Source organism: Gloeophyllum trabeum (assembly GCF_000344685.1).
Source record: "Gloeophyllum trabeum ATCC 11539 unplaced genomic scaffold GLOTRscaffold_00021, whole genome shotgun sequence".
Taxonomy (NCBI): domain Eukaryota; kingdom Fungi; phylum Basidiomycota; class Agaricomycetes; order Gloeophyllales; family Gloeophyllaceae; genus Gloeophyllum; species Gloeophyllum trabeum.
In genome coordinates, this window is record NW_006920430.1 from 39,008 (window position 1) to 62,835 (window position 23,828).

At 54.7% G+C, this 23,828-nt stretch overlaps 5 protein-coding genes across 5 annotated transcripts; all 5 read left to right on the forward strand.

The window, feature by feature from the left end:
* Positions 1-246: 246 nt before the first annotated feature.
* GLOTRDRAFT_141505 (uncharacterized protein) lies at positions 247-1,640 on the forward strand (the record flags this gene model as incomplete). The annotated part of the gene is made up of 4 exons (XM_007872912.1): positions 247-473; positions 687-750; positions 802-1,165; positions 1,231-1,640. 4 exons carry the CDS (start codon positions 247-249, stop codon positions 1,491-1,493), a joined length of 918 nt encoding a protein of 305 aa, XP_007871103.1. The 3' UTR covers positions 1,494-1,640.
* Positions 1,641-7,981: 6,341 nt separating this feature from the next.
* On the forward strand, positions 7,982-11,996 carry GLOTRDRAFT_141506 (uncharacterized protein). Its single transcript, XM_007872913.1, has 5 exons — positions 7,982-8,602; positions 9,623-9,733; positions 9,793-10,035; positions 10,084-11,614; positions 11,674-11,996. Exons 1-5 carry the CDS (start codon positions 8,046-8,048, stop codon positions 11,824-11,826), a joined length of 2,595 nt encoding a protein of 864 aa, XP_007871104.1. The 5' UTR covers positions 7,982-8,045; the 3' UTR covers positions 11,827-11,996.
* A 4,909-nt stretch (positions 11,997-16,905) lies between these two features.
* GLOTRDRAFT_133944 (uncharacterized protein) lies at positions 16,906-17,699 on the forward strand (the record flags this gene model as incomplete). Its single annotated transcript, XM_007872914.1, has 4 exons — positions 16,906-16,935; positions 16,991-17,002; positions 17,060-17,501; positions 17,563-17,699. The coding sequence occupies 4 exons, from the start codon at positions 16,906-16,908 to the stop codon at positions 17,697-17,699; spliced, it is 621 nt and encodes a 206-aa protein (XP_007871105.1).
* Positions 17,700-19,491: 1,792 nt separating this feature from the next.
* Positions 19,492-19,845, forward strand: GLOTRDRAFT_141507 (uncharacterized protein; the record flags this gene model as incomplete). The annotated part of the gene is made up of 2 exons (XM_007872915.1): positions 19,492-19,515; positions 19,597-19,845. A coding segment is annotated over exon 2 (165 nt), but the record flags the coding sequence as incomplete, so codon positions are not given.
* Positions 19,846-20,804: 959 nt separating this feature from the next.
* Positions 20,805-21,957, forward strand: GLOTRDRAFT_141508 (uncharacterized protein; the record flags this gene model as incomplete). Its single annotated transcript, XM_007872916.1, has 6 exons — positions 20,805-20,822; positions 20,880-21,137; positions 21,193-21,231; positions 21,289-21,300; positions 21,348-21,784; positions 21,833-21,957. The coding sequence occupies exons 5-6, from the start codon at positions 21,520-21,522 to the stop codon at positions 21,955-21,957; spliced, it is 390 nt and encodes a 129-aa protein (XP_007871107.1). The 5' UTR covers positions 20,805-20,822; positions 20,880-21,137; positions 21,193-21,231; positions 21,289-21,300; positions 21,348-21,519.
* Positions 21,958-23,828: the final 1,871 nt, after the last annotated feature.

Consider the following 23,828-nt stretch of genomic DNA (forward strand, 5'->3'; position numbering starts at 1 on the left):
TAAAATACAAAGACAGCGATGGAAGAAGGCCTCTGCAGGTAAAGCAGGGCAGCTTGAGTGTTATAAAAGAGTTGAGTGCCAAGGAAGCCGAGCATTAGCCGAGCAGCGTCAACGAAACAGAGGGGGCAGCGGAAAAAGAGCGGCGCTCCGACGTGGAGTTACCGATGGCGTCCTTTATCAAGCCTTTGCTCCCAACCCGTCCGTCGTCTCCTCGACCCTCCTAGTCCTAGTACGTGTGCCCCCGCGATGGCTGTTGAAAAGCACGAGACTGAGGCTGGCGCGTCAAGACCGGTGTCGGCGAAACCCTCCAGCTTGACTCTGGCCGGCGCGACGATGGCGGACGCGGGCGATGCGGAGAACCAGGGGCAGCGCATGTCCCAGCGGGAGTACTACAAGAACTACCTCATGACGAATGTCAAGGGCGAGTGGGCGACCGCGCCGTTGGTTGCGTTTTGTTTCATGACCGGGTTCATGTGAGTACTGTCTTGTCGTACGGAGGTGCCTCGCACCCTGCAGACAGAACGTCTGAGTAGGGCTGGCTGGCTCGGGACTGGGTTCGTCGTGTTCAGAGCGTCGCATCGTCGCTGTATGCGCGTTTGTGGGCCTTCGCCTTCGTCGGCGCACACCTACTTCAATGTCCTACTCATCTGCGTGCCACTTTGAGGCTAACTACTGCACTGGTACAGTGATGCCGTCGGATTCACAGCCGTCTTCGTCTGGCCAGGATTCCAGACGGGCAACTCAGTCCAGGTACGTCATTGCGCCCCCGCCCCCTCCCCCTCCCAACTAACCCGCCCCCAGCTCGCCCTCGCCCTCGCGCGCCTCTTCTCGCCCGGCAACACCGACTACTCCTTCCGGCCACCCGACCGCGCCGCGCTCGTCTCCCTCCTCACCTTCGTCTTCGGCGCCTTCCTCGGCCGCATCGGCGACCGCATGGGGCCCAAGACGCGGCTGTGGCTCTTCCTCGGGACGATGATCCAAGCCCTGTTCACGATGGCCGCCGCCGTGTGCGTGTGGCAGAGCGGCGACCCGAGCGTGGCGGACGAACGCGGCGACCCGGCGTGGACCGCCCCGCTGACGTACGTCGCGCTCGGCTTCATGAGCGCGAGCTTGGGCCTGCAGGGGATCATGGGCAAGCGGGTGAACGGGCAGTTTGCCACCACGAGTGCGTCGCCGCGCCGCTCCCCAGTTTACGACGACTAGCACTGACCGCGCGCGGGCTGGGGACAGTCGTGCTCACGACGATCTGGTGCGAGCTCATGGCGGACCCGAAGCTGTTCAGCTTCAAGAGCTGGGTCGTCTCGCGCGACCACAAGATCGTGGCCATCCTGTGCCTCTTCTTCGGCGGCTTCTGCGGGCGCGCGATCATCGACTCGATCGGCTCCGCGGGCGCGCTCGGCGTGGGCACGGGCATCCGGGTCGTCATCGCCGTCGGGTGGCTCTTCGTCACCGAGAAGAAGAACTCGGCGAAGCCGGGGGTGGGGAAGAAGTGATTGGGCTTGAGCTTGGGGTGCACATGGGGATTTGGGGGAATACGATACGACGATAATGCTTCTTGGTTTCCACTACTTATTATCTTCGTTAACGAATAGAATGACTGGAATAGATTGTATCCGACATCAAGAGTATCTGACGACCTGTGAGCTTTTCGGACGGCTGTACCCCAAGCGTCTGAGCATTCATGGCAGGCAGTAAACTTGGCTCTTGGAATCTTTATTTTCCGACTTCAGAATCGTAGAGCACACAACCGCAGGAATTGGGGGAGACGCATATGCAACAAATGATTGAATCGTGCAGATAAAATCGTACGAAATCGGATACTCTAGAAATGTAACATCTCTGGTAAGGAACACCGCTCCACGTCCTGCATTCCACAGAACCAGTCGCGCGCTCCAGCTAGAGACGTCCAGTGACTCTGGGACCCGCTGTAGGCTCCTGCGAGAATAAGCAGAGCAAATCACAGGGGGACAATAATGCGAGTCCGCGAAATGAGTGAGGAGAACTGACGCGGGTGAGCAGGTTTTTATGCCAGCGGGGACGTCACGTGCTGGTGTCGGGCAGGTCGGAGGGGACTTGTGCTCTGACCCATGGAGGTGCTCGACTGCTTGCGCTCATCCCACCCAATCACCCGGATTGGTCATACCAAACGTCGGAAGATGCTTGTATCTGTGCCGACATGGCACGTAATAAAAGCCTCAGCCAGACAGAGGAGAGAGAGTGGAGGTCAGACGTTGCAAGGTATCTCTTCGGTACGTCGCGCGCGGGTGCAATCCGCCGAGAGCAGCGGATGGACTACCAGCAGTCGTGGTCCAACAAGTGGCATCATATCGTCGAACTTGACGAACGCTCCTAGGCCTTGGGGAACTCGAATCGGCGAACACAGGGCATGGGGCGCCTGTTCATGTTCGTGCGGTCTTTCAATCACTGCCATGCCCCTTCGACGTGCATGATTATTGCCTATACGACATTTCGTCACCCCCGCGACATCCTCTCATTCACTTCTTGACTCCACGGCTCGTTTTCGTCCGACTCTTGCCATGGGCAATCCCCCGGAAGGCCTTGCTCCTTCTGACAGCTCCTGGGACGCAATCCTTGCAGATGGAGAGCCGGCTCGCGTCTCTTTCTTCGTTCCTCGCTTCGCTCCCGGTAATGTAGCATTCGTCAGTCTTGTCGGTCGGGAACTGTCTCCCAGTCTTTTAGCCGCGCGGCCGCACTCGAAGGTGGGGAACAGGTCCGGTGCGAGCGGGAGAATCGTGGCCAATGTGCACTTTATTTCAGTGAATCGTGGTGTCGTGCATATACATCCGGCTGATCAGGCATGATTTCCTGCTGTTGAGGGAGCTCGTACCCACTCCGTATGTGCGTCAACATCAGTGCACTTTCGGAGGTGTATCTGCCCCTTTCCACTCGTGTATCTTTCCTTTTCCGCTCCGCTTCCAACATTCTTCTCCAGTCTCATCGAAAGGGGCTTGTTCCAGGCTCTCTGATGTATGTCCCGCCGCATTGGAGGTCGTGGAACAAGCCCCGTCCGAGCGGGTATCGTTGGATGGCCAGTCCCTGAGGATGGCGCCGCCCGTCGGTAGTGTCCTCTTCGCAGTTGGCATGTATATGCGCGCTGGTCAAGGTTGGCTGGCCAACCCCACCTTGCGATCTTCGGTGGCTTACTTAGATTTACGCCGCCGTTAGCGCGGCACACGAACTCTTCCTGGTTTTTGCCAGCGGTGTACGCCCGACTCGAATCGTTACCTGTCTTCCAGCTGCCGACCCATCCCCTGCGCCGGTCGACGCCCCAGGGAAGTGTCGAGAAGGCTCTATCACACATGCGCTGACACCGATTCTCGGCCTCTCTAGGCTTGATCGTCTCAACCGCCGCGATTCAAGTCGTCCCGACACTACCGCAACGACATGCTTGCGCAAGTACGGTGCTTACTGCATTCTTTCTTCCGGACGTCGTCGTGCGCTCCTTCGCGTCCAGGCACTCCTCGTTCACCATAGCAGGAATTGAGACGGACGGGCTGATGGGCACCGGACGCGGTCACGATGCCCCCACGGTGCGTGTTTCGCCACCCCCGGAGCTAGGGATGCACCTGACCCCATTTCAGACCCGTCGCGCACTTCAAGCTCGTTAACCAGATATTCGGGGTTTTCAGACCACGCGCGAGTGGTGTGCCCTACTAAGAACAAGGAAGAGACGGTGCAAGGTGCGTCAGATCCGAGTCACAAAGAAACGTCAAGGGAAGCAGAGCCTTGCGGTCTCGTTCAATGTCTAACAGAACCAGAATTTGGATCTTGGCATCGTGAGCGTCCTTTGATTGCGCGGAATAGCGAGTCGTAATGAAGAACAAAGAACAACGGAAAACGAATCATACTCATGCTCATGCCACTGGCCCTCTCTCGCTCTTTGCAGGTCGACGCCCGAGCTGAGACTCTTGTCTTCAGCGAGGACTCCCTGGCCTCATAAGGCATTCTCGCCACTTCCGACTCTTCTTGTGGGCATCCTCAGGAGGTCACCTCGCAACGCCGCACGCCACACACCGAACGACCACTCTCCGGGATGCAGTCCGCGCAGATTCCTATCCGAATCACGTCTCATTCGTTCCCTTTGCCCCAACAATGGTCACTCCGATCGAGCGTGGCTGATTCGAGGAAATCCATCAGCACCGGATCTTCTGCCACTCACGCCTCTGCATAATATCCCTTGTCTCAGAACCTCCACCCCCGGCACTCGGCGGACTCGTAGTGAACGGCTTGGAAGCAGTCCTCAAGGAGACACGTCGCACCGCCTCTCACGTCCTGAGCCCCCCCGGTACTCGTCAGCTTCGCTGTTCTAGGATGCCCAGGACACGACTGTACTGGGTGCTTTGGAACATGCCTCGTCCGCTCGAGTCTGTCCTCCGAATGAGTCGCGGTGCCACAGGCGTGCGCTCTGGTCTGCTACGATCTATACGCTTTGTGACGCTGGTCCATTGGTAGCTTTCGCGGCGAGCTAGGCTGCCGTTGAACTGAGTTCCTACCGGTCCAGCGGGATGCGTCCATGCTCTTCTCGTTACAGGCACAGACTGCTCTCCTGCCGCCCATCTTGTTCATAGTGCACTTTCGCGCGCGATGGTGAGGGACTGGCTTTCCGAAGTACAGCGGTGGGCTTCCCCGTCTCGAGATTTCTGGTTCTTTGGTGTTCATTTTCTCGACTCAGTGCCCGCGTCGCTGGCTTTTCCCGTGGGAACTGCTCTGGAAGACACCATGCTACGGCACCCGTAAGACTCACTGCGTACTTGACAGCGGCGTATTCTAAAAGCACCAATACGATGGCGTACTGGATCCTGGGGAACGCGCCTCATCCAAGCGAGAGTAGTTGACGGTCGCGTTTTCATGAAAACGCTCGGCGTGGTCTCTTTGGTGAGTATCGGATATTGACGAGTCGTGCTGTCATGAATATGCGGGTGTGATCAAGGTTGGCTGGTCAGCTATGGTAATGGCGCGTGTTGGTACGGGATTGTCGTTGCCCCGATCCCTCTATCATCGGATCGAAGACCATCAACTCTATTGAGGTGCGTCGATACGCAGCATTGTAGGTGGCCTTGTTCTGGCCAATGCCCATGTCCTACCATCTGGTTCCTTAGGTACAGGCACTCACTGGCGCGGGTACATCCGCTCGGGACAGTTCTGTTGGCGGCGGGCGTCATGCCCCGCATCGATGCCCGTCAGTCCCCCGTTCGGACCCGCCAGCGGGGTACCGCCTGCTTTCACTCAAGTCACACCGCTCGCATCTATGGCTCTGGCCCGTCCGTCATCGAGGGTCTGTCACGGCTTCCTGTCCTCCAAAACCCCTGTCGTTGCCTCTAGGCCCTGTTTGGTGCACCGTGCACGCAACAATGGCCTGTCGCCGTGAGTTACCGCGCGAGCGCTCGCTGCGGTGCTAGTGCAGGTACGCCCGTTCAGACTGTATATGGTTCTGTCAGTGGCGGCCAACGCTCTACCTTCGTTCCCGGTGTCTTTCCGGGACGAATGACCTGCGATGTGGCCGGTGGTCTACTCTTGCCGCCGCGGCTGCCCCAGCGGTGAGTGGTCTCCTCATTCGATCGTGCTGCAGCGCTTGTTTATGTCTATTCTCTGGGCACGCCCTGTCCCTCAATCACTTGCGACAGTCCGCCCTACCAACGTGCGTCGCTATAACCTTCGCCATTCCCGCTCTGGGTGCTCTTGTGGGCTTGCCTGCATATGTGGTGGTCGCACATCCTCTTGGCATCTGCGTCTGCACGCGATGTCCATCTTCCCTGTAAACTTATTTGTAGATAAGATTGCATTGCGGCGCACATCCGGGCAGATTTGACGTCGCTTCAGCCGCTTCGCGGTGTCATCATGGCTCAAACGTCATTTAGACCGTATCGATAACATTTGTTTGTGTAGGACACACGTCTACGCCAGCGTTGTCAGCCTGGTCCAACATTTCAGTACGGCGTACGCATCTCCTCGAGGCGTGCGTATCACGCGGGCCGAGAAAGAAGCGGCTCAACAAGAAACCTGCCTCGTATTCCCGGGCTTATCTTGTACGTTGATCTGCATGTACATAGACGGCCCCTCCCCCTGCATTCCGCGACTCGACGAGCGCGTCAGCGCCGAGAGCACACCCATGTCAATTGCAGGCGTAAATAATGAAGGCCCTTGTAATTTCTTGCTGGTCCGGGGCGATGTTGTTTCAGTTTGACAGAGGTCCAGGGTCAGGTATGACGCAAGCTGTCAAGAGAGCGAGACAAGTATCGCCGGCGCACCGGGGGTCGGTGTCGGTGCCCTCGAAATTCTTGACAGATAGAAATCACGAAGATCATGGATGGAATTGATCCGGTGCTGTTGGTAGATGTCTGACATACATGTACATACCGCGAAAGCTCGAGCTCGAGTTCAAAAGTACAGAGGGCTGGAAAGACGCGAGGTGGCCGTGTACTCGGATTTTAATCGTAGCTATAGCTACCCCTACCGGATTGAATGTGTTTGGCACATGGTAGTAAGCGCGCGTTATTTTAGCGCGAGGCGTGAGACTGACGTGTGATGAGGTGGGGCAAAGCCTGATGGTCGTGGTTATGGGCCGCCATCAGGACCCGGAGAACATTTCGGGAAGCTTTACAGCCGTTTGCAGATCGATAGACCACCAATTCAGAAAATCGCGTATAGTCGGAGTGGGTCGGAGTGGGTGCCAGGGACGTCGGAAGAAGGTGGGGAAGTCCAAATGGTCTGATTTCCGTCTCTCGGGGACTTACAATTGCTTGTCCGACGTGGTCCGACTGTAAATGATTTTTGAAAAGTGGGCCCATCAATCTGCAAACGGCTGTAGGCGGGAACGAATATTCAGAAAACTGCAAACAATTCCGAAGAGTTTCGAGGAGGAGGATACGAGGCCGGCGGACAGAAAACGTGGGCGTCGGTACCGAGGCGTATTAGGGTTGGGCCGCCGGTCCGGGATAAGCAGTGGCCGGAAAAGGGCAAGAAGCCGGAAGCCCGGCCGCGGCAGGGAAGAGAAGGGGGCAGTTAGATTGACAGGTCTCGCAAATAACTGGACGTGTACGGCCGACGTGCCTCCTCGCTGAGTCTGCGCAATGCGGTACGTCGCTCTCCGAGAACGACTTATGTTTCTGTTCTGATAATATTCTCCGCGGTTTCGCAGTTGGGTGCGTCCCGCAACTTGTCGGAGCACCGTTTCGCATACGCTTTGCTTTACATGAGCCGCAGCCTGTGGACGCCCTCCCAGCCAACACTCGGGCGGACAAGGATTCATCCTGAAAATGAGAGTCGATCGATACCCCCGATGTCGATGTCGCGCACAGCTACAGTCCCAGTCCACCCCCAACGCTACCCTAGACACGTCCGCGATGAGACGTCCAACTGCCCACTCCCAGGCGGAGGCAACCCACTCTCCTTCATGCTCAGCCTCGGGTCGCTCGGCGGCGCTTCGTTCTTGCTCTGCAATGGTGCTCTCTCGTTCACATTCCGGCGAGCTGGTCTCAAGTTCGACGTCTGACTCGTCCCCCACGGCTTCTGCTCCACGACATATCAGCGAAAGGACGGCGACGAAGAGGCCGCGGTGCGGTGGTAGTTTAGAAAACAGGACCAAGAGATTGCTCCGTCCCCCGTTCATTGCGTGCGTCTATCTTTCAACCCTGCCGCATAGCAACCAGATTCTGACATATGCCTTATTCGGATCCCCCCGCCCCCCTTTCCATCTATCAACGTCGTTCTTTAGCGAACTGCTGCCGCTCCTCGACGTCCTGGTGTGCCGCGGGACGCGGGCGAAGGCGCGTGCGGCACTCGTGATATTCTTTTGGTGGAGCTCCACTTTGGCAGCAGGGCCAGGAGGCGTCGGCGTCGCCGCGTCCCCTGCGCCCCAGGCGTCCTCCGATGCACCACCCTCCCCGTCTGAGACGCCGTCCCCCTCTTCGTCACTGTCGCCTACGGACGTCGACTCGACGGCGACCTCAGCTTCGCACGAGTCGACGTCCGTGAGTCCTACTACCATCTCGCCACCCGCGCAGCTTTCGACGACGTCGACCGCGATGCCCCTCCCCACCTTAAGCATCTCCGACCCCTTCAGCTTGCCGCCTGATACCTCTCTGTCGCTCTCCCTGCCTGCTATCGGTCCTTCCACGTCGTACACGGATACCACCACTACCACCACTTCAGATACCACCATGACCACCACCTCGTATACCACCTCCACGTCTACAACATACACGACCACCACGAGCACCACTACCGACTCGCCGTCCACCTCCCCTCCGTCTTCTTCGACATCCTCCTTCTCCTTCCCCACGACGCTCTCCCTGCCGACCACGCTATCGTCGTTCTCCTTTCCGACCACGCTCTCCCTTCCGACGACGCTCTCCCTTCCGACGACGCTCTCCTACCCCTCGACGGTCTCGCTCTCCATCCCGCCGACGACCTTGTCGTACTCTGGCTCGTTCTCGCTATCCCTGCCCATCCCGCCCACGACGTATTCTGGCACGACGTCGTCTACCCCCCCCACCACCACCACTTATCCCAGTTCCACCACCACGTCTACCTCCTCAAGCTCGGTTTCGTCAGGGTCATCAAGCTATTCCTCGGGTTCAATGTCAGTCCCATCTTCCTTTCATCCTCTTTCAACTCCAAGTTCTTCAAGTTCAAGTTCAAGTACGGATACACGTACCATTGTACAATCTTCTTCTTCTTCATATTCAGCATCTTCGTTTGGGAATTCGGGCGCCGGATCTACAGGTACGGTTTCTTGGACGGGGGAGGGCTCGACGGCGGTGTCTAGCACTGGCGCGTCGACTTCTTGGGTTCCGACAGCAGCATCTACAGGTACTCCTTCTTGGACGGGGTTGAGCTCGACCGCGATTGGCGCGTCGACTACAACTACAACAACTTCTACTTCTTGGGTTTCGACACGATCATTGGACTCGTACACGGCTTCACCCTCTGCGCCGCCAGCTGCATACCAAAGCCCTACCGCTACGTCTGCTCCATCTTACCCCGACTCGGCGGCCTTCTCATCGACGTCTGCGAGCGCCACGACAGCGCCTTCAGGGGCGGCATCGTACATTCCGACTTCGACAGCCACGACGAGCAGCCCGCGCGAGCGGTCCTCTTCCCGCGCTCCGACGTCTTCCGTGCCCCCCGCGGCGGCGCCCGGATCGAGTGCGCATAGCAGCGCGGGCCGGTCAAGTCTGTCGGGCTCGGTGTCACTTGGTATGCTGCCAACGAGCGCAGGCCCGGACTCGGTTTCTTCGCTCGCGTACACCAGCCCCTCCTCGTCTGCTGTCTTGTCTTCCGCTGCTGTATTGCCTGCTGGCTCTGTCTTCTCTGTTTCGTATACGCCCTCACGTTCAGTTACGAGTGCTACGTCTATGTCGCCCCCTCTTGTCTCCTCTGCGCTCTCGTCGCCCTCCAATCCCCCGTCCTCCAATCCATCCTCGACGACCGTATCTCGCCCCGCCTCCTCCTCATTTCCTCGCGCATCGTCCTCTGTAGACACATTTTATACTGTTTCTTATACTTCTTGGCCCGCTTCATATTCGAATAGTGTTTCATTTTCATCTTCGTCGCCTTATTCCCTCTCTTCGTCCGCGTCGCTAAACTCTCATTCCTATAGGACTTCTTACAGCGACTCGACTTCGGCGACATGGTCGTCGACGTATCCACCCACGTCTTCGCAGTCGTGGAGCTCGAGCTCGTCAAGCAGCTGGAGTTGGCGGTATACCAGGCATGTCGCACCTCCATCTCTTAATGATTGTCTCCCTCACGCAGAGCTTGTCTCGACAGCGTCGGAGGAACGCCCACGCCGACGATCCGGTCGTCCTACCCGTCTTCGACGCACTCGGAATCCTCGTCGTCTTCGCAGGATGCGGCGACGACGTCGCACACGACGACCCGCGGGCGTTTCACGACGTCGACGATCAGCGTCACCACGGTGTACACGTCGACGCTGTCTGGCGGAGGGACGACCATCGTCAGTACGGTCATCCCAACCGGGACGCTGGTACCCCAGACCGGCGGATGGAACGGGTGCGTGCCACGTTTGGCGTTGCCGGTGTGGTGCTAACATTTGCGCAGCATTCGCCGCAACTCCGGCGCCATCGCCGGGATCGTCATCGGCTCGGTCGTCGCGCTCGCGCTCCTTTCTGCGTGGATGTTCATCCTGTTCCGGAGACACAAGATCCGGAAGCTGGAAAGCGCGGCCGTACGGAGCGACCGCGAGGCCGCAGCCCTCCGAGGGCCGTTGGCTGACGAAGACGACGATCTCCCGCCAGGCGGCGCAACACCTAGTATGGAGGAGCTCCCCGGCCCTGTGGTCGCGGCAGCAAGTGAAGGCCACGGAGCGCGTATTCGAGGCGGCGACGACGACTTTGCGGTGGTGTCCGACGAGGACACCAGCGCGTACGGGCATTCGTCGGAGGCCGCAGCCGCTGCTCAGAGGTCTTCCGCGGCGCTGCTCGCGTCCGTGGCTCTCCCCCGCTCCCCGCCGACCGCTACCGGTCTCGTCCCTCCAGCCGGTGCTCTTCCCCAGGTACCTGGGTCACCGACGTCCGCCTACGGTACGGGAACCTCGAAGCGGAGGTCCAGCGCCAGCGGGCTTGATCCAGGAGCGTGGTTAGGTGGAATGACGTACGTCGGCGCCAAGTCGCGACCCGGCTCCTCGGGCGTCGTATCCCCTCCAGTGACGTCTATGCCAGCCGGTATGAGTGCCACGTTCGGCATGTCAGGGCCGTCGTCGGCTGGCCATGGTACTGGCGACGAGCAGGAGATGTTGATGAGTCCCGGATGGGGAGGGGCGTACGCGAGCGGCGGAGAGAGTGTCGACGAGTTCGGCGTCGGCCCGTCTTCGACAGGTCACGGCGCCCCTTCGTCTCAGGGTCATGAAGCGGGGCACGGATCTTCTTCGCAAGGTGGTGGGACGTCAAGCAGCGGTCACGATCGCGGATATGCGCCCTCGTCGCAGTCGCATTCAGGGCCGTCTCAGGAGGGCGGTCGCAAGTCCCCTGGGGTGCGCGCGAGCTTGGGCAGTGCACCGCCCAGCAGTTATCCCTACAAGTCCGACGACCGCAAGGACCCTCCGGATGCCCCGCCGCGGACGACAAGCCCGATATCCTTCCTGTCTCGCAGTCTCCGGTGGCGGCGAAGAGGCTCCCAGTCGACGCATACCCTCCTAGACAACGCGGGCGACGACGAATCCGCTGCCGGCCCTGCATTCGGTTCTCGCGGTCGGTCTCGCTCTGCTCTCGTCACCCCGACTTTCTTCGAGCCTCCGCCCGAACTGGTCGCACCCTCTCCGAAGCAACAGCGTCCTCCAGCTACTCCTCTCTACTCTCGGGTTCCTGCGCGGATCGAACGCCCAGCGCACCCCGGACAGCTCCCGAACCTTGTCTCGCCTTCGTTATCTGCTCTCGTCCGGGAAGAACGCGCTGCTCAGGGTGAGTGGCCGCGACCGAACCCTTCACTGACGCTGCCGCCTCTTCCTTCGCCTGCAATCACCGATGGCGCATCCGTTCGCGAAGGCCTCCTTAGAGTCGGTGGTCAAGGCATGTATAGTTCAGGAACCCTGAGTCTTCGAGACGAGGTCGACTACTCGAGACCGATAGGCGGGGTACGATTTTGTTTCTTTATTTCTGTTTCTGTTGGTGCTTAGCTGATTTGTACCTGCAGGTGGTGTATAACCGGATGTACAGCACGACTACGTTCAATTCCACGGATACGCGGGAGACTACGGATACCGAGACGGACCACCATGGGCCTGCGGACGGACATGATTCGCAGGACCTGTTACCTACACATTCACATCGAGAACCTTCATCGTAAGAGTAGCCTAGTCCTCTGTTGCTTGCGCTGTCGATTCGCTGTCTGCTCTGATGCTCACCTTCGCTTCGGACTAATGACTTTCAAAACCTTTGCTCCTTTCGCTATAGTATAGTACACGTTTAAAAGGAGGTGAGAGATTACCGCCTTAATGCCAGCATACACGACTCGGGCATGACTTCTCATAATATCGACAACTGTATAAACCGAGAAAGGCACCACCCGCTTTTCGCTGAAGATGTACAATAATAGTTGTACACTATTAGTGCTTCTGCATCCTGGAACGCGTGCATAGCTAGCACCATCATATGTTGCATACCGATCGTCATGTGGTAATGCAGAATCGATAGCGTCACGCATTCGCTGCCGCCTCGTATCGCGTCCGAGTGAAAGGGATACCCGTACTCACAAGGACATATTCCAAACCACTTTAATCACCCGAGAAGCGCCGACGGCTGTCGGCAGTGCCCCTCCTTTGAGAGGGGTTATGCCAAACCCGCAATACGTCGCACTTTTCGACCAACCGGCAAGTACCAGCGTGCCATGTTTGGTTCCAGTGGCACACGGCTACATAGCGCGGACTTAGAATTAGACTCCGCTCCATGCATAGACTATACTTTGCATCCCACTTACATATCGAAGTAGACAATCAGTACTAAATTCCATCTCAATTCACCGCAGCAGCTACATGCTGTGAACTGCACTCCACAGCAGCTACAGGCTGTGAACTTTGCAGACCAAACCAAGGAGGAGCTAAATATCTCTTGTATATGTCAAAGATTCGAAATAATTACTTTGAATTATATCCATCGGGACATGCCTGCGCAGTCCGGGAGACATCCCGTCTCCCGGACTGCGCAGGATGGCAATAAGTGTTCAGCTGGCCAGCCAAACCACCTCTCTCTAGCTGCATTTGTGCAAGCACCTATGTGATAATTAATTCATCCCATCCCGCAAAGGAGGGGTAAGATGCCGGCGCCAGATGGAGCTTCCCGAGTTTACCCCTCCTTTGTGCATAAGTTGAGCTTGAGTACTATTCCATACCCATTATTGTATCATATGGTGCGGGACACCTGGTCACCGCCACTTGTGAACAACATTTATGGCACCCCTAGATTTCGACCTTGCCCCTCCTTTGGGAGGGGTTCTGGCACCCTTGAATTGCGTCACACTTTTCGTCGCACCGGCAAACTCCGGCGTGCTATGTTTGGCTCTAGTGGCGCCCTTACTGAACATGGACTTAGCCATGGTTGGGCATGCATCTCAATGTTCACACTCAAGTCCCTCTCAACTATGTAATTAGTGTTGGTTTGTGGATGCCACAAGGTACAGGTGGAGGCCTATTATGAGGTAAAACTTAGAGAGCATAGTATTAAACATAGATCCTTGTACCTCAAAATTTTTGAGTGTTGGCTTGAGAAGGATTTGAGTGTATGTGCACTCCATCTAACATGTGTATTCAATCATTCCAGTTTTCTGTGCCATACATAAGTCTGTGATGGACAATTCACAAATTAGTAGAATCAAGAAATTCCATGTTATTCCATGGCTTATGATCATGAGGCCCAACATACTGTAAGATAAAACTATGATGTGAGATGGATGTCAGATGTCCAGGCAAGAGAGACACACCATTAGGCATTCTTGGTGAGGGGATAAGTATCTCTTAGACTACGACAGCACGGGACATTCTACCGGGCCCTAGATGGAGCTTGACTGAAAGAGAACCGGGTCCCCTATATATATTACTAACAATATCCCTTGCATTATCTTACATGGTAGAAATACTGTCCTTATGATGATTTGCCAACCTTGTGTAGCAGCCACAACATCTTGAACTTAGTGCACACTGCGGGCAAGCACTGATGTCCCGCCTCCTGACATTGGTCTTTCATGGGATGGGTGGGAGAACACCTTCCTTGGATGTTTCTCAGCGGAACATGAGACAGGACATAAAGAATGACAAGACAATGCTAATTGAATGTCCTGTATATTTTAGTGACCATAGTAAATGTACTGCAGAACTTCTTTTGTTCCTTCAAAGGACATTCTGCATGTCCGGGCTATGGTCCAGCAAGGACCATTCGAGGAAGATGTTCTCCCACCCCGGAGGTGCCTTTTACATGTCCACCGGCAGAACATCAGCCTTTGCCCTCAGTGGCAAGTTCTCAAGGTCAATTTCTTGAACAAAGGAGCGGTAAGTTGCTGGCGCCAGACAGCGCTTCACAAGTTTCCTTAGCCATCTTGGGAAAACACTCTATTTATGATAAGGATCAATGGCCCAAGAGGGATTTTCGATGCCTTCAAAATTGAAGCAGTTATAATTTTGGACTTGCCAGCTGACATAATATCAATTATGTAATCACTATATTGGGTAATATAGATGCCTAATTGAGTATCTATGAATCAAAGTGATGTGCCAAAGCTTCCAGAACATGCCTGTGTGATGTGTATTGCTTGGAACTGAATTGCCGCACCTTAGCTTGGCATCTTTAGCCCCCAGCCCTTCATGATAAGCATCCATCCAACGGATCATGCGATGTTCCCAGCGCCATATTGTCTCCAATTTGACCTGTGCCATGGCCTTAGTTTACACCTCCATTCCAGCGACAAACTTCGGAATCACTTTCCAAGTCAGAATCTAAGTTGATTACTGAGACATCAGGGTGTGGCCGCCGTTGCTCTGCAAGAGCTGCATGAGCCCGAGCAGCTGTGTCCTTCTGCGCTTTCCTGCGAGGCGGCATAGTCAGGCCAGTGTGAAGCTCCAGCTCAAAATTGTCAGGTAAATTAACATATATTACTGGGAGCCAAGTTCAGCCCTGCCGTTGCCCCTTGTTTCACTATGCTACAATGCTAGACAATATATGGCAAACAAATACTGTAAATATGAATATAATATTTGTACCCAGATGGATTTTGCCGCTCTCCAAAAGTGGCAGTGACTAGGTGTCCTGCACCATAGCATATTGAAATCAACGTTAACACCTTGAGTCATAGTCAGTTTGCATGCTGTTAATCGGGCTGGGTGAGTTTCCAGGTCCGGGAGGTCCAGTGGAATCCTACAACGGGCAGTTCAAGAGACGTTCCATGTGTACATTTATCTGGATTGCATGGGTTTCCAAGGTTTATTCAATCATTGCATGCAAATGAAATTTGCAGCTATAAGTGGTCACAAAACAACATAAAACATGGAGGTGAGTTTGAATTCCATACATTCCATCCCGAGTGGACTGCACACATCTTATTGAAGCAACTGTGTACTGAGCGCATGACTCTGTCAGGTCTGACTGATGCAAGAGCTGATTTGAGAACAAGTCCTCATTCAGTAGTGGCGCCACTAAAGTCAAACATGGCACGCCGGGATGTGCCGGTCAGTCGAAAAGTGGTTGGGGGTGCCAGAACCCCTCCCAAAGGAGGGGCATCATACTTCGCATTATATAAGTCGCTTTGCCACAGACTCACCTGGCGATCGATAGATTATCGAGCATCTCTATACCAGTGCCACCACCTGGGTACTTGCGGTTCGCTAGCACCTCGGCTCCTTGATGGGCGGCATTCACTGGGCTTATAGGATTTTGATCACGAGGAGCGAGGATTTGATGTCAATCTCAAAAGATACTGATATTACCCTACCTCGGATGCTCTCTCTGCGCGCAGATACGGTGCCTTCGAGCACATCCAATCCCAGACCGCAGCTAGGGCCAAATATTCCTCTTCCCCCTCAGTTCGACAAGCTCCCTGACCTGGAGAAGGTCAAGAAGGAGGCTGAACAAAGTACGAGTAGCAGGTACACCATCGGGCTCACCTCCACCTGCTTATAATACAAAAACAGTACCAGGCTTCCTATGCAGGACTGATGAATTTCAGGATAGCGTAAGACACATAATCGTCCCTAACAAACATGTTGCACAGGAGGACCCGCTCGTAGGCCTTATGTGGAATGCCACATTCTCCAACTTATCGGAGTTTAGCTTCTATTGCCGCATTGGAGACAGTAAGCCTCACCAAGTCACAGCCTTGGAGGATTGAACAAGAAGCTTTGCAGTTGGAACAGACCTGCTCCCAGCCGTGATATGGACTCTCCAGTGTATGCTGAGAAACTTGGAGGTGTGCAGTGACGAACAGTTACAGGCCCAGTGCCGTCCTAAGGCAGGCACACAGAGTCTAGACCATTCTTGGTGCGTTACCGGTGCTTTCGTTCGCTGGATTCTGCTAGACGAGGTCAACACCAGTTGATGATCATAAACTTCGCTACCACTACCTGTAAGTTTGAGCAGTCCAGCTCATACAGTATCACCCTATCTGACTCCTATGTCGACAGCCATCCAGCAGTCGATCAGCCTGGAATGGCGCTCCCGCTCATCAGACAGGCGATCGACACTGATACGAAAGTGAGCAGATGGACAGAGCCGGAGGCGAAACACTGGTACCGGAATCCGTGAGTCCCTCACTCGTTACACTTCATTTCAGTCTGTACCAAAGAGCTTGAGCACAGACTATTGTACGATCAGTTTGCAGAAGCCCTGGCTTTATCGGGAGAATTTACCAAGGAGACACGGACCGCGCTGGAGCGCGTCCTAGACGCCTCGCAGAACTGTCTGGCTGCGAAACAGCAGCCATGAGAGTTCTACATGATGACAGTACAGCCACACATCCATCTGGCGCGTGTGCTGCATGCAATGGACATTGAACCGGAGGCACAGAAGGAGTCCGTGCCTCTTCTCACTGTCAGTGTGAGCTGCTCACTGGTTTTTACAATGGCAGACACACACGCTAGGCGGTCGAATACCTCCGGAAGCAACCAAAGCATATTCCTGACGGTGTTCTACGCCAGTTACTTGTCCGTCCCGGGCAAGACGTCCATCCCGTCCTTGCCGCTCTTGGTGGGAGCAAGTGGCTGGAGAACAGACAGTCTTTTCAACATAACAAACGGGATATGAGGCAGTGTAGGGGGTGTAACACACGAGACATCATCACGCCTGTCTTTCGCTGTGCCCAGTGCCAGTTAGCATTCTATTGGTAAGTGCATTGGCCCTGCCCATCGTGATTCCACCGGACTCGTTGTCGTAACAGTTCTAAGAAATGTCAGAAAGCGGACTGGCCGCTCCACAAGTGAGTATATGGCACTGGTATTTATTCCAGAATTATCTACTCATTGAACCTGTAGAGCCCTGTGCAGGTGTGTTCTCTTTCAAAGAGTACCTGGACTTCACTGCTAACTGCGTACTGTACCCAGTCCAGAGAAATTATGTCATCAAAAGGAAAGGTAGAGATCTTAAAGTACATCGATCCAGCAGCATCCCAGTGCAACGCCGACCATATCCAATGGCGGAGCGTGCGGAATCAGGCCCGAAACACGGCATTCCACTGTGCACTGGGAATCCATCGGGACCCATCGCGTGGGCACACGCACATGATCATCATCCATCTGCAGTGGACACCCATCAACAAGGACCCGTGGTTCAAGTTCCTTGTTACCGAGTGCGGGGTGTTCAAGATGGCCGACGTGCTCCCGGAGATTGAGGGCGCACTGCACCTAGGAAAGGGTGAAGGGTGCGGGTACGTGTGCGACTTTGTTGGGCGGCAAGAGGCACAGTGGTCCTCGTCCTCGGGCATGACGATGGCACCAATTCTCATCCTGGCGATCGGCGAGGGGGTGGAGTCAGTATTGATGCTTTGTGAGTTGCTCTGTACAACTGTTGCACTCAATAGCGCCTGTTTGATGCGGGAATTCTTTAGCTGGGATCATTCTGGAGACACAGAGGCCTGATACATACAGCGCAGAATGGCGTAAGATGGTTAACAAGGACCCGACGGACGCACCGAAGCCGTTGACACTCTTGAGTGGTGCCAAGAACGCCGAGCATATATTCTGACCACCTACTTATTCTCTCGTATGTTCAGTCAGCCCTGATCCCTGGGGTATGTTCTTGCTCATTGCATGTCAACAAGTTGCGGTTCTCATGTTTTGATTTGGAATTGTTCGACTTTGCGCTGCCAGTACTAGTGGATCATGTCAAGTCTTGTCTGAAGAGCTAACAGGGATGCTCTCCAATCTCGATATCTATGACACCGTCGATCAGATCGCAGGCTGACCTGTACTGCTAGTTGTACTCCGATTTGTAGATCTCTCACATCTTGTAGGCTTGATACTGCGCCTCCTAAATAAGACTTACTCCCCCGCTTACGGTACGCTTCGCAAGCAGCGTGACACTGAGCGTGAGCTGTCCGGGCAGCTCCGGCGACTTTCCCGGCTGTGCTCCGTGTCCTCAAGCGTGCACCGAGGCGTACGCTGCCAATTTTGGCAGAGAAGCGTAGCATAAGCGGGGCAGCCGAACGGGCCCTTAGTAGACGAGCAACATCTTGGATTTGCGGACGCGTCTAAGTAACTCATGAAGTGCCGTCTGGCGCCGGCAACTAACCCCTCCTTTGTTTAAGAAATTGACCTTGAGAACTTGCACTAAGTTCAAGATGTTGTGGCTGCTACACGAGGTTGACAAATTCATAAGGACAGTATTTCTACCATGTAAGATAATGCTAGGGATATTGTTAGTGATATATATAGGGGACCCAAGTTTTCCCCAGTTCTCTTTCAGTTCAGCTCCATCTAGGGCCAAGTAGGATGTCCTGTGCTATTGTAGTCTAAGAGATACTTATCCCCTCTCCAAAAATGTCTAATGGTGTGTATCTGACGCCTGGACATCTGGCATCCATCTCACATCATAGTTTTATCTTACAGTCTGTTGGGCCTCATGATCATAAGCCATGGAATAACATGGAATTTCTTGATTCTACTAATTTGTGAATTGTCCATCACAGACTTATGTATGGCACAGAAAACTGGAATGATTGAATACACATGTTAGATGGAGTGCACATACACTCAAATCCTTCTCAAGCCAAAACTCGAAAATTTTGAGGTACAAGGATCTATGTTTAATACTATGCTCTCTAAGTTTTACCTCATAATAGGCCTCCACCTGTACCTTGTGGCATCCACAAACCAACACTAATTACATAGTTGAGAGGGACTTGAGTGTGAACATTGAGATGCATGCCCAACCATGGCTAAGTCCATGTTCAGTAAGGGCGCCACTAGAGCCAAACATAGCACGCCGGAGTTTGCCGGTGCGACGAAAAGTGCGACGCAATTCAAGGGTGCCAGAACCCCTCCCAAAGGAGGGGCACGAGGCACGTATCACGTGAACGTGACTCGCGGGTTCATGATTCGGAATCATTGAATTCCATTGAATGATTCATTGCCGCTCACTCATCCGCACCCAACGCTTGGTAGGATGTCTGACGCGGATCCCCGCCGGTTTGTGTATTCTGTGTACGTGTCTGAAACCAGTGCAAAGTAATTAACGAAGGTAACTCTGCCACAGTATTAGGAAATAGACCAGACCCAGCGTCTCATGGGCCGCTTGGCTGAGATTGCCTAGCTGGCTGGGTCTCAAAACATACCAGCTCCTGGAACGTTATAGTGGTCGCAACGGTCTCATATCTGAATTGGAATGGTATCCCTTAGACCTATTGAGTCGAACCCGTGTCCCTTCTTCGCATGTATATTTATAACCGGTGCATCGATGTCTGATTCTTACCTCCTTCAGCAGTCGGAACTAGGTCCTCCAGGGTCCGGAACGTCTTCATCAAGTGCATCACCACGCCATTCATTCCAAACGCGTGAATTCGGTGAGTAGCGCAGATGCTCAATGAACCTCCCACCATACTAACCCTGCTCTTGATCTACGATTCCGCCACAAAATCGCTCAGTCCTCCGGACGCACTAGAGTTTGACAGTAGATGCTTCTTGGGACGAGGACAGCATCTGCTTCAACTAGCTCTTCGCCACATTTATGGACGCCTCCAACCCTCATTTCAACACGCCGACGATGCTAAGCTTGCGGAGCGGCGTCGTCCGTGTTCCGACGTACAATCCCAAGATGGATCTCTTGGGTATGCCCGTGCTAGACTCCTGCAAAGTTCCTAGCTTGGACCTGGTAGGCCAGGATGCAGCCAAATGTAAGAGCCTGTATCACACACAGCTGTCGGTCTACGATCTAATATGCTTTTTTGCAGTGCCTACTCTCGTTCTCCATGGGATCCCGCGGGTGCTAGAACTGGAAGTCTCGAACTCTACTCAAGAAGACAACATCCTCGTGAATCCTTCTGAATGCCTCGTGTGGAACGCTATGATGCCGCAGCTATGTGTATTTAGTCTCTATTGCCGCGCTGAGGATGGTATTATTTCCATTAGTATAGCTCCGCCCATGATAGACTAACTACGGTTGATTGTGGTAGTCGGAACCGACTTGCTCCCTGCCGTCATATTCGCTCTTTAATGGACCATCCGTGTTCTGGAGGAGTGCAGTGATCACGAGCTCCGCATGACCCTCTGGCTCGCACCGCACCAGACTGGCGAGGTGGCAAACTACGTCAGACGTACCAATGTCAGTACGCGTTAATTTTTAATCTTTCATCTTTCGTGAGTCATGGTCGCTGAGATGATTCACTCATTAGTTATGGATTGCCCGTAACAAGGTTTCTCGGCACTTAATGTCAGTACAATGCTTGTTTAGCCTATTAGTAGATGGGTGCGATGTTGTGCTCACTTGCTCTGCTGCTGCAGGGATCCAGCGGTGAATCAGCCTGCTATGGCTGTCCCCTATCTGAGTGCGAGTATCGAGATGAGCATAGCAATCGAGGGAGCACGAGGGTGGGAACATTACAGACATCCGTAAGTTCATGATTCCTTCATCATAACGTCTTCCTACTACTCTTGGCAGAATGCTATACTGCCTATATGGCGAAGCACTCAGTCTGTCTGGAGAGCTTACCCATCAGACCAAGATCATCTTGGAACGTGCCCTTGACGCCGCCGAGAATTCGCCTACTGAGCAGTCTATCCCACATGATTTCGGGGCAGCGATAATCAAAATCCGAACTCATCTCGCGCGCGTATTACATGCTCTAGATATCGAGCCAGATGCACAGAAACGGTTCGTTACGCCGTTTCGATGGAATTTGTGGGCGTTCTCGCCGCTGATCCACTCTAGGCACACGGAGCAAGTCGTTAAATTTTTAAAGAAGAACCCGACACTTTTTTACGAAGGCGATCTACTCCAACTCTTGGTGCTTCCTGAAGAAGTCGAGCACCCAGTGCTTACCGCTCTTGGTGGTCCGAGATGGATTGAGAGCCGGCGAGCGTCTGTGAGAGCTGATGAGCGCCAGATAAAGCTCTGCCGTGGTTGTGGCGCGAGAGATATCAATAATTCTCTCTTCCGCTGTTCTCGGTGTCAGCATGCGTATTATTGGCAAGTAATACCACTCGCATTCGCCAGAACCCCTATTGAGCTTTCTCTCGGGCAGCTGCAGGAAGTGCCAGAAATCGAATTGGAATCAGCACAAGTAAGCGAGATTCGTCGCCTCGTTCTGACCAGGGCTGACCTCCGAGTCCACTGAAAGAAAGGATTGCAAGTGAGGTACATACAGTCTCTATCGGCACATTTCTGACTCCTCTTCAGCGAAATCGTACTCTCGAGGGAGAAAGCACGGGTACTAAGTCAAACGAACCCCACAGCAGGTCAGAGATATCTTGCATGGTCGAGATGGGCTACCCTTCCAAACTCGAGTCGAGACCGTGCCTTCTGCTCTGCACTTGGACTTCATCGAGACCCGTCTCGAGGCCAGACGCATATGATCATCTGTAAGGTCGAGTGGGTACCGGAAAACAAAGACCCGCGTTTCCAGTTCCGCATAACACGCTGCGGAGTGGTCCGGATCAGTGAGATGGCGGCACGCGCAGAGACTGTTTTGAACTCGGAAAGGGACGAAACTCAGGCATATATCAAGACGGCAGTGGATGCCCTGGAAGTGGGCAATCCCTGGGAGTATGTCCAGATGGTACCCATTTTACATATGCTTCATGATGAAGCCGGCAACAACAGTTCTCTACGGACCAGTATGTCTTTGGTATTCAACTCCCCCCACAGCTCACTCATGTACGCAGGCGGAGTTACGCTAAAAGGGTTGCGATACATACCTTACAATGCGGAGTGGCGGAAGACCATCAACCAAAGTGGGGACGACGCTCCCGGTGCCCTTGGTGCTCACGACCACGAGCATGACTTCTGAATGATGTATTCCGGGCATGCAGCGGGCACTTCTTCACTTCTTGGCGTGTAGCTCTTGCTGTACACCCGTCTCTACGTGCACGGATATGTAGCGAGGAAGTCCTTTATCGATGTCTGACTCGATGGCCCCATTTTCCGACTAGGATCCTGTCCAAGACTGCGAGACCCGGGCGATATGGGGAATGGCGCAGATTACGAGCCTGAATGGAAGTTCGAATATGTCCGTATCGTATTCGACATCTAATCTCCGTCGCGTTCCTGCAGGGGGGCGAGTGTATTAGCGAGTGCGGCAGCCGCCCGAGAGACATCGGGCGGCCACAAACCATTTTCCGCCGATAAACCGACACTCATGAGTTGTACATACCTATAAGGTCTCGCGGCGTCAGCTCGCGGCGAGGTCGGGAGAGAGAGGGGTCTCAACTCTCAATGCCGCCCGCACAGATGGCCTGCACAATGTCTCAGAAACCGAGTCGCAGCTCATAGGGCTGGCCAGCGGAAGCGCAGTGCCACAGAGCCTCGCCCCGAGCGTCGACTCGGAGATTAGACTCGCCGAAACGGAGTTTTGACGACGATTATAATCTGAAAAAGGAGACGCGCTCGCGTCGTCTGTCATGTGCCAGATAAAGGTCCCCAGACTCGGAATGAGATCGACTGTCGACGGTACTTCGGGCCAACTTGAAGTTTTGCTGCGGTGGGAGGGGGCGTATCAAGAATCGCCCCGGAGCCCTGTATGATAAGCGCATACTGGTACAGTACATTTACTTATGTATCGCTCGTGTATCCCTCCGCATGAGACTCAAGAGTTTGCGGTGGTCCCAGGGTAGCAAGGGAGATTCGGACCCTCTACCACTCAGGCCGACATATCTATAGCCCAGTCGGCGCAGCATTCTTGCAGCGACTGTCCTCAAAGCGCGCGAGGAGGCGTCGGACCAAACGACCCGGGAGACGCGGGCGAGGAAACGTCCCGCGGGTGTTGCAGAACCCAGGCTTGACCGACGTGCCAGGGTTGCCCTCGCTGGGGGCACAGAGTGCGTAGTGCAGGACGATATACGCACTGAGAAGCGGGAAGGACTGGTCTTGGTACCCCCACTCGGGGTCAGCGTGCGTCCCCGAAACTTGCCGGTACGTGAGCCGGCACGTAGCGGGAGTCGGCATGGACGTTCGAAGTTACGAACCTCGCTCACGGGTTCTACTCGGTTCTCGGACTGATCCACGGAGCTGGATCCTGCAGCAAACGCGCCATCCTTCGAGCTAGCTTAGAGCCAGCGACTTATGGCCATTCGAGCTCCGCAGACCTTCTGTATTCCGGGTTAGCCTACCGCGGAGGGCCCTCGAAGTTCCAAGTACCAGCCTGAGCGGTACCGGTCAGATTTCACATTCTACCGCCAGCCGCGTTCTGATCCTGCAGGCCAGAACGCGCACTGATATCTTGCTCAGGCGATATCCAAAGGGCATTGTTCCGGAGAGGTGACCATCCATCAGCGCTCGGCGCTGGATGGACGGCGGACAACACCGGACGCGGGTACACCGGCGAGCGGGGGGGTTATCTGAACGATGAGCGCTCACCTATGTACAAGTGAAGTCCGAGTCGAGAGAGTTGGATGAGTTGCTTAAATGACGTCTTCCCGCTGACCCAGTGGGAATGAGACGTACGCGAACTAATCGGCAGGCAATGGGGAGGAGGAGCTTACAACCAGCGCATGGACGCATGACAACGCACACGCAAAGACTGTCAGCGATCAGTGGGGGTCAGAGCTCAACTGTTCACCCATGTTCTGATTGCGCCGTCAGAACGCATCCCAGCGCTGGGGGTCCCCGGATCGGCGAATAACGGGTATACCGGAGAAGACGGAACGCGCTGAGTGCCAGGAC